General features: G+C 38.9%; 1 protein-coding gene across 12 annotated transcripts in view; it reads left to right on the forward strand.

The window, feature by feature from the left end:
• LOC307113955 (serine/threonine-protein kinase Sgk3) overlaps positions 1 to 14,342 on the forward strand; it is a 155,329-nt gene that overhangs the window by 116,928 nt on the left and 24,059 nt on the right. For all 12 annotated transcript variants that reach the window (XM_079796003.1, XM_079796004.1, XM_079795999.1 and 9 more), the window contains 3 exons: positions 6,354 to 6,441; positions 11,019 to 11,068; positions 13,511 to 13,568. In XM_079796003.1, the coding sequence (XP_079652129.1) occupies positions 6,354 to 6,441; positions 11,019 to 11,068; positions 13,511 to 13,568 (196 nt within the window). The remainder of the gene's footprint in view (positions 1 to 6,353; positions 6,442 to 11,018; positions 11,069 to 13,510; positions 13,569 to 14,342) is intronic.

Consider the following 14,342-nt stretch of genomic DNA (forward strand, 5'->3'; position numbering starts at 1 on the left):
TAAGTAATTTTCATTGTGTTCTGAAGAGGCACTGAAACCAAATCTAAGACTATTGAATAAGTTACTGATGCAGATTTTATATGTTCTGTGGAATGTCCATTGTGCTACACGTAATGTGTGTGTATATTTGTAAAGTCTTCCTCAAGCATTTCCCCCTAGTGGTTTGTTTTTTTTTTTTTTGGGTTTTTTTTTTTTTTTTTGTATTGTTAATCCTCACCCAAGGATATTTTTCCATTGATTTTTAGAAAGAGTAGAAGGGAGAGATCAAGAGAGAGAGACATTGATGTGAGAGGGAAACATTGATTGGTTGCCTCCTGCATGCACAGGAGATGGAAATGGAACCTGCAACCAAGGTACATGCCCTTGACCGGAATCGAGCCTGGGACCCTTCAGTCCGCAGGCCAACGCTCTGTCCGCTGAGCCAGACCGGCTCGGGCTCCCCTGGTATTCTTAACTCATCTTTTGACTATCAACTTAAGGTCCTAGTTACTTTCTTTCTGCCTTTTGCACTTGTAATTGGTTTTGTAGATTAAACTTGAAAGGAATTTGTATAGTGCACAGTTAAAACAGTTTGCTAATTGTTCAGTGTTACATTCATCCCTGCATTCAAATAGCATTTAGTAAGTACTTGCTGTGTGCATTGGGAACATCAAGAGTGCTGAGTGTCATTCCTCTGTTCCAGAGGCATAGGCTTCCAGTCTAGTGGAAGAGACACATACAGTCTATCAACAAGCAATTAAGCCAGGAAAGATTTATGATAGAGGTGTTAGAAGGTAACAGAAAAAATACGGCCAGCTCTTCTTGGAAAGGTCAAAGAAGGCTTCCTGGCACTTAGAGGACGTGCAGTCATTCAAGAAGAAAACACAGAGCATTCTAGGCGAAGGGAGCAGTGCGTGTACGAGTCTACAGAAAGCCTGAAATGTGCAGGACACTTAAGTATGACGGGAACACGGAGTAGATTTTCCTTAAGGAGATAAGGCCTCTGAAGAAGTTGGCAAGGCTCAGGCCCACGTGCCACCACTCTTGTTCTCTTCCATCAAGAGTCCTCCCGCCCTTCTCAACACATAATTCCAGGCAGCCACCGGCATGGTGCGTTCACAGCCTGTGTGTGTGTGTGTTGTGCTAATGAGTTTAAACTCCCTTCTATAGACCAGCACCTGCCCAGGGAGGCAGAAAGGGTGCGTCCGATCAGAAATACCCAGGAACGGGGTTTGAGATACGTTTTCATTTTGAGTCCGGTAATTTCTTCATGGGTATTCATCATGTTTATTGTGATTTGTAATTTACATGTGTGTTACTTGTATGTGTGAAGTATTATATTTTAAGAAATAAAGAGGACAAAGTGTCTGTAGAGCTGCTTCACAGCTTACCTTTCTACGTAGACGTACGTAAGGGTTGCGTTACGGACAGTGATGCAGACACCACACTCTTGAAGTCTTTTCAGATCACAGCACTGAAGGACTGTATTTTTAGCAATTGTTCTAAAAGCAAGGTGGTTGTTTTTTTTTACATTACCTTTTGTATAGTTCTTTACAGTTTACGGTAGGTTTCTCCATTCTGAGCAGGTTCTCTGCCCTCCTTCTTTTGACTCACTTAATGTAACTTACTAAGTACAGTACTTAAACAGAACCTCACCTAACCCAGGTTTTCTGCCCATGCTCTGGATTTCCCCTGACCCCCACAAGGGACAGGGTCGGGGAGGTCCAGTAGCCGCAGTAGCCCGGAGGTTAGCCAGTGCACTGAAGAGCAGCTACCTTTTCATTCAGGGCCTCAGCAGGCGACCGAGGGGCACAACATTGAGGAGGAACCTTGAACTCAGGGTTCCTATATCTGGTGTATTCCTCAGCAAATAGCCTTTTATTGTTAGGCGGTTTGTATAATTATTTTTTAAACATTGTGGCTTGTTTGAAATGTAATTCGTACATCGAGATATCTTGAAATTGCTCCTTCATTTCAGAGAGAGCCTCACATGGACTAAGTATGGAATAAATGGTGGTGGAGGTGATTATTTTTCCTAGTAGTTTGGACAGTGTTACTCAGAACTTCCAACATTAGATATTAAACTCTAAATATTCTGTCTAGATCTAGAAGAGTGGTATTATAAAGATGGTATATTTGATATTATAATTCAACTAAAAGCAATTCGATTGTTTTTAATGTTTTTTATTGATTTTTTCTTTTTTTTAAAAAGGAGAGAGGAAGGGAGAGGGATAGAGAGATAGAAACATTGATGAGAGGGAAACATCATCGATTGGCTGCCTCCTGCATGCCCCCTACTGGGGATCAATCCTGCAACCTGGGCATGTGCCTGACCGGGGATTGAACTGTGACCCTTTGGTTCCTGGATGGACGCTCAACCACTGAGCCACACCAGCTGGGCACAGTTTGATTGTTTTATCCTATATACATTATATATTAACATTATCCTATATAATAAAACCATAATATGCAAATTGCTTGACTGGGCATTTGACCGGGAGTTCGACCGCTCACTGTGATGTGCGCTGACCACCAGGGGGTGGCGCGGAACATGGTGGGCATCGGTGACGCGGCGCTGGCAGCAGGCGGCAGGGAGGTGCTGCCGGCCCCGATGGGCCCAACGAGAGTGGGACTGCAGCGGGATGGTGGAGCAGGTGAGTGGGCGGTGCCAGGTCAAGGCGGGTGTGAGCAGGGTCCCCATCGCCCCACCGATCGCCCTGCAGACAGCAACCGGGGGGGGGGCGGGGCGGGGGGCCTGGCCCTGACCGATGGTCCCACAGATAGCGGCCAGCAGGCTCTGATCACTCAATCAGGGACAGGCCCGGGCTGGGACGGGGATCTGGGGGTGGGTGGCGGCAGCCAACCTTCTGCGGCGCTCCGGTCGGGGGCTGTGACCTCTCGCCGGCTACCTGGGGGTGAGGGTGACGGGGACAGAGGTGGGGTGAGAATGCAGGGTGTCCACCTAGCTCACTCTCACTCCCCCTGCTACCCTCCCCCGGGACGCCAGGGCTTGCGTACTGGGGAAGCCCTAATGCTCAGGTGCCGGGCACCCGTGCGGCCTCTTCCTGGTGAGCCGGGCCGCAGCCACCGGGACCCCAGGGGCCGGTCGGGCTCCCCGTGGGTTCACGCAGGAGCTGGTCTGCGAGGCCTGCCAGGGAAGAGCACACTGCCCGCCCAGCTTCCATGCAGAACTACTGGGCAGCCCAGAGGCCCATGCTGCGCGCCGGCCCTCAGAGTCTGGTCGTACTCACCGTATCTCCGCGTGTCGACTCAGGTGCTGTGACTCAGGCGGAGGGGACGCTGGGGGCCCAGGGGCCCAGGTGCTGCCCAGGGCCCAGAGGTCAACTGGGACCTGCCCTTCCACACCAGACGCTTGTGCTTCAATCGCCGGCCTGGTCTAGGGACCACACCTGTGCATGAATTTCGTGCACCAGGCCTCTAGTTTTATATAATACACAATTCTTACATTTACAACCCCATGGATTTTTACATACATATACACCTTGTAAGGACCATCATTCTATTTAGGATATAGGACCTTTCCAGCACCTCAAAAATAGCTCAAGTTGTTGTTTTTAAAATAATTTTAACTGACATTTTTCTTTTTAATAAAAAGTGAGATTTCATATTTTCTGGATCTTATCTATTGTTAATGGAACTTTGTTAATGTTCACACTCTTCATTTGAACATCAAACTATTTATAAAATAGTACAGACTTAAGAGAGCAAGAAGCCATTCAGCAAGTGCATCTTGAACTAGATCTAATGTGGTTATTAGTGTGTGAAATGAACTTTAGAAAGTGCTTTACTTCAATAGAGAGAAGTTTATTTTAAAAACGACTTAATTAAAATTGATTTTTAAAATAACTAAAAAATTGGAATAAGTTAGTGTTTCTCTGATAAAAAGAGGTTTTCTGAGCATATTGGCAGTGCTTGATGTGTTTCAAAGTAAAACTGACAAATTTGGCTAATAAAAATCGTTTGAACCTCCCAAATCACAAGTGAAATTAAAATTTAAAAAAATATAAAAAGCTTCACATGGCCCTAGCTGGTTTGGCTCAGTGGAGAGAGCGTCGGCCCTCAGACTGAAGGGTCCTGGGTTCAATTCTGGTCAAGAGGACATACCTCGGTTGCAGGTTCGATCCCTGGCCCTAGTCTGGGAGCATGTGGGAGGCAACCAATCGATGTCTCTCTCTCACATCAGTGTTTCTCTCTTTGTCTTTCCTTCTTCCTTCCACTCTCTAAAAATCAATGGAAAAATATTCTCAGGTGAGGATTAACAACAAAAAGTTTCCCATGATAAAGGACAATAAATAAATATACTTAACATGGAAATAGCTCATGCAGATAATTCACACTTAAGACACCAAAAGAAAAATGGAGAAAGCACATTGATTTACAAAAGCGGAGCTACAAATGGCTGATTAGTCACCCAAAATAACTGAACATTTCCTTCCCTATTTAAGAAATGCAAATGGAAGCAGAAAGACCTTATTTTAGCTTTATTGTAGTATATAGCACATACAGGAAAGAGCAGAAATCATGACTGTACCGCTTACTAAATTATGTGAAAGTGAATACACCTGAGTTGCCACCCCCCATGCCAAGCAATAGAATGTTATCAGCATGCCTGAAGCCCCTCACATATCTCCTCTCCATCTCTGTTCTAACCAAGGGTAATCATTCTCCAGATTTTTTAGCAGCATAGATTAATGTGCTCTGTTTTTCAACTTTATACAAATGGGATCATACAATACCTATTATTTATCTGGCTTATTTTCAACAATGTGAGAGTCACTATGTTGTCACATATAGCTGTGATTTGTTCTGTTCCCATAGCTGTATATATCCCATTGTGTGAATAGACCATAGTTTCCGTTTTCTGACTATGATGAATAATGTTGCCATTAACATATATTTTGGGGCACATGTGCAAGCATTTCTGATGTATCTTGGAATAGAAATCCTGGGTTGTAGAGTATATACAGGGTTCAGCAAAAGTGGGTTTAATTCGTATGGAAAATGATACAATAATCCTATATAATAGAAGGCTAATATGCAAATTGTCCCCTCGGGAGTTTGACCGACCAGGAGTTCAACAGCTCACTATGATGTGCGCTGACCATCAGGGGGCAGCGTGGAATGAAGGAAGGCCCCAATTGGCCCTGATCGCTGGCCAGGCCTAGGGACCCTACCCATGCACAAATTTCATGCACTGGGCCTCTAGTTAATAAATAATTGTACAAGAATAAACTCTGTTCTGCATACTCAAAGCTGTAAGCCTACTTTTGTGCCACTGTATTTAAACTTGCTAAGAGAGTAGATCTCAAAGGTTCTCCTCACAAGAAAAAAAAATTGTAACTGTGTATAGTGATGGATGTTAATTAGACTCATTGTGATCATTTTACAATACATACAAATACCAGGTATATCTCAAGAAGAAAAAAAGAACAATTTTGTAGACGGTGCCTCTGATACAGAGATTGAATCATTGCTCGGGATTGTCGTTCGTCCACACAAAGCCCCTCTTTTATTTTAGTTCATTTTTTTCTCTTCATCTTTGGTCTTCACTCCCAGTTCTTCATTCCACTATTGATACCCACTTTAATGTGTTTGTTATATGTCTTTGGATACCTGTTTACTGACTGTTGCTTTGTGTTCCTAAGTATTTAATATACGTATACACAAAAGTGGCACTGTGCTGTAGTTCCTTGTTTCTGCCTGCTGTAGGCAATTTCTATGCTTGCCTACTCATTTCTCTAGTGGTAGATGGCTGTTTTGCTTCTGATTCACTGCTGTAAGGAGTGTTGCAATGAGTATCCTAGTTACAGGCCTTTCACTGAACCTGTGCATAATTTTTTTCTGTGGTTTGTTCCTAGAACTGGACTTTCTGGGTCAGGGAAATGCATACACAGACTCACCAAGTACTGCCAGATTGCTTTTCAGAAAACTTGCCTCATTTTACATTCTCACCAGTAATACATGAGGATGTCTCTTTCCCTATATGCCTACCAACTTTTGATATTATCTATCTTTCTAATTTTTGCCATTTAATGGACATAAAGTGGCATCTCATTATCTCATTATTATTTTAATTTGTATATCTTGTACTATTAGTGAAGTTAGGCATCTTGATAAATTTTCTTACCGTTTGGGTTTTGTCTTTTGTGAACTGACTATGCCTTTGCCCATGTTAGATTCTCTATATTTTTAAAAATAACTTGCTTATTCGTTTTATAATAATGAATATTAATAGATTTTGTTTGGCTTTATTACTATAAATGGTATTATAATTATTTTTATTTTCACTTTAAAAGGGAGAAAAGCTGTAGAAATACTTTCAAAGTCATAATAAAGTTAATTTTTGTTTTTAGTCCAGATGTCAGAGCGTTCCTTCAAATGGACAGTCCAAAACACCAGTCTGATCCATCTGAAGATGAGGATGAAAGAAGTACTGAGAAGGTAGTGAAAAGGGAATGTATTTTTTAACAGAAAAAATACCATTCCCCAAAGATGAAGTTATTGACAACTTTAGGACATATAGTTAAAACAAAGTCATTTTATCCATTGTAAATTTTCTGTTCTGTAGAATACATAAAAACAAATGTGCATACTTCTTACTGATCACTCTTATAAAATTTATAAATGAGCACATTTTATAATAAAAAGTAATACATGTTAATTAAATAGTTTTGAAAATAGTAAGAAGGGAAGTATTACCCATATTATCAGACCCAAGTAATTTTTAACACTTTACTGATTTTTCTTTCTAATCTTCTCTTAACATATAGTGATTTTTCAAAATTATCTAATTCTAATTATATAGTGTATACAGTTTTGTATTCCACTCTCTTCACTTTACATCTTATTCTTTTGGTCACTGTATGCCTGCATCTTCATCACTATACTTGAATAGGATATTTTAATTTTTTATTTATTTTGATTTTATTTTTTAAATATATTTTTATTGATTTTAGAGAGGAAGGGAGAGGGAAAGAGAGATAGAAACATCAATAATGAGAGAGAATCATTGATTGGCTGCCTCCTGCACACCCCCTACTGAATATTGGGCCCGAAACCCAGGCATGTGCTCTGACCAGGAATCGAACCGTGACCTCCTGGTTCATAGGTCAGTGCTCAATCATTGAGCCACACTGGCTGAGCGGATATTTTTATTTTTTAAAATAAATTACGATAAATATAATAAGCTCATGCCTTATTACGAAGCTATTTTCTGCATTTACTTTAAAAAGTATCTGGGAAAGGTAAATTATAATAATTTAACTAGACAGATTATTAGTTAGCAATTCAAATAATAATTACAAGTGTTATAAATACGATAATACCTTTATAATTCAAAATTGATTATTAAAATATATACATGCAAATCAGAGGTTTTGGGTTGAAGGGCATTTTTGTTTTTATAATGTCTTTTAATTATGTCTTGGTTCTCTTTTTGTAACTTAAAAGATAATATTAAGAGTTGGAACATGACTGTCCCATAGCTAAAAACCTTCATTTGATAATAGATGTATTCCTTTTTTGCAATTGCTGGAAAGTAGTAATGGTTCTCTGAGGCCCCAAGGGGATTCTCAGTTAAGAGAACAGGTTTAACTTTTCGATCTGTGACATGGTTGCTCCTAGGACAACATAAAAGGATATTTTTATATTATACTTCTGCGACTAATACAAAGAGAAGCTGGAAAGCATTTGTAACAAATGAGGTAGAAGGAATAGTGTCTATATAAAAAGCTCATATAAATGGATTTTTCAAAAGAATGATATTTAAGATCCCAGTAGATAAAAGAAAACAGAACATGAAGAAATACTGTTTCTAAATAAATGTATGGAAAAATATTCAACCTTGATACCAATAGAAGACTAAATTTTTAAATGAGTTTTTTTCTCTCTACCAAGTTAACTAAAATGTAACGTAAATAAAATACTGTAGGACTGAGAAGGTAAGGTACAATGGGCACCCTTGGGCATTACTGGTGTCATAAATTTATGCAACTCTTTTGAAAGCAATTTGGCAAAATGAGTCAGACATAACTATTCATGTCCTTTGGGAGTTGAGGCAAATGAAATAATCCTTCCTATGGAAAAAAGACAAAGATGTTCGGTTTAGTATGATTCATAATGAAAAAGTAAAATCACGTTAAACATTCATCAATCAAATACTATGTCTATACATTGTACATTTAAAAAATATTTTTGAAGATGTATTTTAAGTTTTGACATACTGTTAGATGAAATCAGGGTATAACATTTTATATGCATATTCACACAGTGTGATTACAGCCAGTTTTGAAAAGTTATGCAAAGACTACAGTATATGAAATTACTGTTAAAATTTTACAAAATTATCTGTTGGTAAAGTTATGGATTTTTTTTTTAAAGAAGTCTTTTCCTAGTTCTTTCCATATTTTCCAACTATGAGTATATGTTATTAATTGAAAAAGATGAAACTGTTTAAAAATATTTTAAAGGACAAAAACCTATATAACCATGGTTTTCCATGTTTTACTTGCTAATCATGTTGAGAGTATGTAGATTTAGGTCAATTAGAGAATGTCTTACCTTGCTATAAGAGACAGCTGGCTTTGAAAGAACCAAACTGAGCCCTCAGTTGGTTGGGTGTTGTCCTGTGCACCGAAAGGTTGCTGGTTCGATTCCCTGTCAGGGCACATGCCTAGTTGTGGGCTGGGTCCCTGGTAGGGGCATGCAGGAGGCAGCTGGTCAGTGTTTTGCTCTCACATCAGTGTTTCTCTCTCCTTCTCCTTCTCCTCTCTCTCTCTCTCTCTAAAAAAAAAAAAAAAAAAAAAAAAGAATAAAAGAAAGAACCAACTGAAAGATTCCTGGCTCCTGGCTTCTATTCTGTCACTGTTAGCTTTAGATCTGAATTTTCTTTCTTTTTTCTTTTTTCATCCATAAAATCTGAAACTTAGACTAGGATATCTTGCAGTTTTAAAATACTGATAAAAAAAAAAGAATCTCTTTTAAAAAGGGAACAAGCTATACTTTTCTTGTACTTGTAATTACTTATTAATAGTTACAAGTTAGGACTTTTAAGTCGATAACTCTATGAAGTTAATAGCCAGATAATATCTTAGAAGGCATATGGCCCTACCCTTTATTTATAGAGAGAAAAACAGAGGTCAAGAGAAGTAAAGAAACATGTTCTTGATTAGTGTTCACTCTGTTAATAAATTATACCTCACCTTCAGTTTAGTGATTAGAAGTAATATTTAAAAATAGCTGGGGGGGGAGCTGGGGGATTAACGGGGGTGGGGGAAAGAGAGAACTCATTTATGCGGACAATAGTGTGGTCATTGCAGAGAGGAGGGGGATAGGTGGAGGTGGAGGAGGGTGGAGGGGGATAAATGGTGTTGGTTAAAAAAAAAATAGTAGGTAGAGTTAAAAGTTACCTAATTATGTACTCCAGTAATTTTCATTATTATTTCAGAAATGTGCTCTACTGGAAAAACTATTGAAAAATAATAAAATCTTACTACGTGTTAATGTAATTCAGAGGACAAGTTGTTCATGTTATTATTTAATCCACGCTTATTGAATTCGCTTCCCTCATCTATACAAGAAAAATTTATTGAATGGAAACATGATCCAATTCTCTGCATATCATTAAAAGAATAAGTGTATTGAAATTACAGTTTAGTTTGGATTATGTTATCATATTCTATGGAACACTATAATATGTAAACATAATCACAGTATTAAGTCAGATTATTATGCTCTACACCTTAAACTACATTTATACAGTGCTGCTTGCCAATTATATCTCAATAAAACTGGGGAGGGGAGATTACTCTATGTTATAATTATGCCACAATAAGGTAATTCTCATTTTATGAACCATTTTCTTTAGTTGTGTGCTAGACTATTATGGTTCCTTATATTTTTGTGTTCTGGGGATTGACCCTTTTTTTTTGGCAGGGGGGAGGATTGACCTTTATTACAGAAAGATTTTTCACATAAAGGTATTGTTGGGAAATTAATTTGATTTGTAACTAAAAACTGGTGCCAGTGTTGTTGTTTCATAAGAAACATATTATTATACATCAGAACTTTTGTCCTTTATTTTTAAAAATAGCTTATATTCTGGAGATTGTCCCTAAGTTTCAAATGAATTTAAGTGAAATGTATATGATATTTGTCTCTAATATGAAATTGCTTAGATAAAATTCATTGGTTATGATTAACTTAAAGAAGTTTTTAAAAGCTTATTTCATATCTAGAGCTTATATGAAAAATCTTCTATAATAATAAAAGCGTAGTATGCTAATTAGACCGGACGTCCTCCTGGATGATCTTCTGGACGAAGCCAGAAGCCGGGACTGTGAGGGAAGCCCGGGTCCGGGTGCCAGAGGGAAGCCAGTGCCAGCAGCCGGGGGAAGGAAGGCCTACTCTAGCACGAATTTCATGCATCGGCCTCTAGTAGTTATATAAGGCTCTAATAAAAGTACCCATCTTTATTGGAAAATTTGAAAACCAAAAGCCATTTGTAATCAGGTGTGTGTTTTTTTAAATCTTTATTGTTGATAGTATTACCCATGTCCCCCTTTGTTTTGTTTTCTTTTCCCCACTGACCCCCTCCACCCTGCACCCGCCCCTCCCAGGCCTTCACCAGTCTCTTGTTTGTGTCCACGAGCCATGCATATATGAATATAAGTTCGCCGGATAATCTCCTCCCCCAACCAGGTCTTTAAATGTGAAAATGATCCCTCTTAAATTGTGGTTTCAGTGCCCACCTCTTCCACGGAGCTTTCCCCAGTTTACTTCATTCTTTTTCCACTTTGAGCTTGATTTCTGCCTTACCCTTTTCCTTATAACTGCTCTTGAAATATATCATAAAAATGATTATGAATGTTTCCAAATACGTCTGTATATTTAGGATTAGGGCTTTAGGTTTCTTTAACATGGCACTACATCAAATATCTGGTGCAGTTATGAAAACATTCATTGACCCTTGAAGCTCCATTATGAACTTTAATGTGTGTTTTTTCCCCCCACTTCAACAGCTACACTCTACCTCACAGAATATCAACCTGGGACCGTCTGGAAATCCTCAGTAGGTTTGATTTGTTTCAAACAATCCTTTAAATTTTAGGAGGATCTTTTTTTTATGTGAATGTTCAGATATAATTTGACCAGTTTAACTGGAAGGCTGTGAGATATAACCATAGCTACAGTGCATATAATACTGTCCTATGCTTGCCTAATTTATTGCTCTAGCTTTATGTTGCTTTAGTAGAGCTCTGAGGCATTTTTAACCCACAAATTATTGATCTGGTTCTATTTTACTTTTGTTACTTCCCTCTCTCTGTCTCTCTGTCTCTCTGTCTCTCTCTCTCTCTCTCTCTCTCTCTCTCTGTGTGTGTGCATGTGTGTGTGTGTGTGTGTGTGTGTGTAAAATCAGTAGACTGTATTTCCCAGGGGACCATAAGTCCTGGGGGTACTTGGGAAGTGTTTGACAGAAGCATCCGTGCAGGCCTAATTGGTATTCTCCTAGTACTCAGTGTCATTGGTGCAACCCTGGTTGTTAGCCAACTTGTTCCAGAGTACTCATGACTCGTGTTAGTTTATTAAAGACTGCGAAACATTCTTTATGCAGTTGCTCCCATATTTAATTGACCCTGGGAGGAACATTTTGAGGAACCTCAGGAGTGGTAAATATAGACGCTATCTTGAGTGTCAACTGTAGCAATTCTTTGGAAGGGAATGCCCAGAACACCGAATACAAAGGATTCCGAAGCCACTTCTTGGCTCAGTGTGAGGAGTGCCCTGAACAGTTTAGTAATGTCTGCCTGGATTAGAGAAGGACTGTCGCTATCCTTTCTTATAATTATTTTTTCAGCCTTATTGGACTAATTCTAAAGTATTCTATCTTTTATCCCAGGATACTACGCTTCCCTCACCCTTTTGGTCCTCTTAAACAGTGAGTATAGACAGATAAGAGACATGGTCCAAGGATTGGGTCATGGGACACTTCAGCATTATAGGGAGGTCAGGGAGGAGCCAGTAAGGGACACTAAAGAAAGAGTAAGTGGTAAGAAAGGAGGAAAACAAGGAATGCAGTGTCACACAATCAGGTGAAGAAAGTTTCTCGCGGAGGGAGGGAGTCATTGACTCGGTTAATATTGCTAATAGGGCAAGTAAGATGAAGATTGAGAATCGACCACTGGCTTCAATCAGTCACTGGTGACTGTTACGAGCAGTGTGGTGGGTACAAAGACCCCGACAGGAAAGGGTTCAAGACAGAACTAGAGGAGAGGACAGCAGGTATAGACGATGAGTTTAAACCACTTACTTGAGGAGTTTTGCTGCAAAAGAAAGCACAGAAATGGGATGGTAACTACAAGAGGAAGTTTGGTTTTGAGCATTTGACTGCCATCATAGCACTGAGTTGGTCAGGCAGCACAAAAACGGAAGTTTGCTTTCAATTAGGGTTTATCACCAGCAGTTAACAGTGGGGGCCTCAGTTAGTGTGTTTAACGTGAGGGATTTGCATGTGTTTTCACTATTATATTTGTTTAAAAAATTATTTCAGTATCTCGGCATATCATTAAAGAACAAAATAACTAGTCCAAAGAGCACGTTCTTGAAGAAGAAAAACATCTAAGCTTAGTTAAGTATTTATTTCCCTAACCTTCACCTGTTACTATTTAACCTAGACCTGGTGTTACTCTCATGTTTGAATATTACTCTTCCTTTCAATGATGAATTGAAGGAAATTTAGACTCTTAACTAGAGTCATTCCCCTTTCCTTAGTACAACTTGGCAATTCAGACTGTGTTGAAGGGAACACCTCTGCTGGCTGCTTATGCTCAACTTTCTGCTACCCTGTGCTTTTGCCTACATTCAGCCAATGCTTTTTTTACTGAACAGGATAGAAATAGGACAATATTAGTGTTCCCTCTGGCTTCTCTACTCCTGGCTTTCCTACATTACCACTTTTGAGAATAAGCAGAGAGAGGTCTTTATCTGTAATGTATAATAAGTGATAAGTATGCAAAGCACTGTGATGACTTTTTTCTCCATCAGAAATTTTTCTTAGTGACTTTAACCAGGTGTTTCGGCTATTAACTTCCTTTTCAAGAATTACCAAACTGGAGAGTCCTTGGAATGTATTACTAATTTATACAGTTATTTATTTTCTTCATTAACAACACTGGTGAGGTTTATAGTTAATAAAGTTGGGTTAGACAGAAGCTACCTTGAGTTCAAAGCTATATGTGTCATTTTCTTCTAATGAGGCTATTATTGAAGTTTCTTGTAAGCAGAACTTAACAAGGCATAATGTTATAAAATATCAAATCAGGAAATAGATATTACTACTTACTAGTGCCTAATTTGTATTAAAAATGAGTTACCACTAGTGTGAAAGTGAAGTCATCATGCTGAAGTGTTTTGTACCCAACATTTACTTATCAAAGAGTGTGCTGAGAAATGTTTAAAAGTTAACATTTGTCCAATTTCTAGGAGGCTCATTCTTGTCATTCATTTGTTTCAGTGCTAAACCAACAGACTTTGATTTCTTAAAAGTTATTGGAAAAGGCAGCTTTGGCAAGGTAAGAGTGTGCTTATTTTCTCCTTCAGTAAATAAGTACTTAAGGAATGCAGGCTTTATACTTGCCAGGCCACAAAGCCTGTTGGTATGCAGGATATGGAGTTAAGATCCTTTCTGTACCTTCAAAGTACTGACAGAATAATTAGGGAGGTAAGGCATCTACTTAAATTCTAACATAAAACTCATTAGTTCAAAAAGTTTATGTTGAGCAGCTACTATGTGCCACGCACTGTTCTGGGCCCTGTTTAGATAATACTGAACAAAACTGACATGGCTACTGTATGTGTGATGCTTACAACCTAGTGTTGGGGGGAATAGTCAATTAAAAATATTCAATCAAATAGATAATTGTAAGTAGTAATGGGGCTGTGAAAGAATTGAAGAATAGAGCAAGTGACAGAAAACTGTAGGCAGTGGCGGCGGGGAGGGTGTTGGGGAGGCATCCCTGCTTAGATGGGTGGGTCAGTAATTGCTACTCTGAAGAGGTGCTATTGAAGCCGAGGCAGAAGGACAAAAGTGAGCAGCTGTGTAAATAATAGTTGGGGGAGAAAGGTTCTGTGAAGACCCTACTTCTCAGAAGTGAGTGTCAACTGAATCACTTCACGTGACAGTGTGGCCACCAGGGAAAGACAATCACTTAAGGCCAGAAGTGTCATAGATGGTGTATTCAGAATCACAAAATACATTTAAATGCATTTTTGCATTATACGTCAATCTGCAGTCAAAATAAATATGTATGTATTTAATTATAGTTTGCTATATTCATAGCTTTCTG

Source organism: Cnephaeus nilssonii (assembly GCF_951640355.1).
Source record: "Cnephaeus nilssonii genome assembly, chromosome: 18".
NCBI classification, from domain to species: Eukaryota; Metazoa; Chordata; class Mammalia; order Chiroptera; family Vespertilionidae; genus Cnephaeus; species Cnephaeus nilssonii.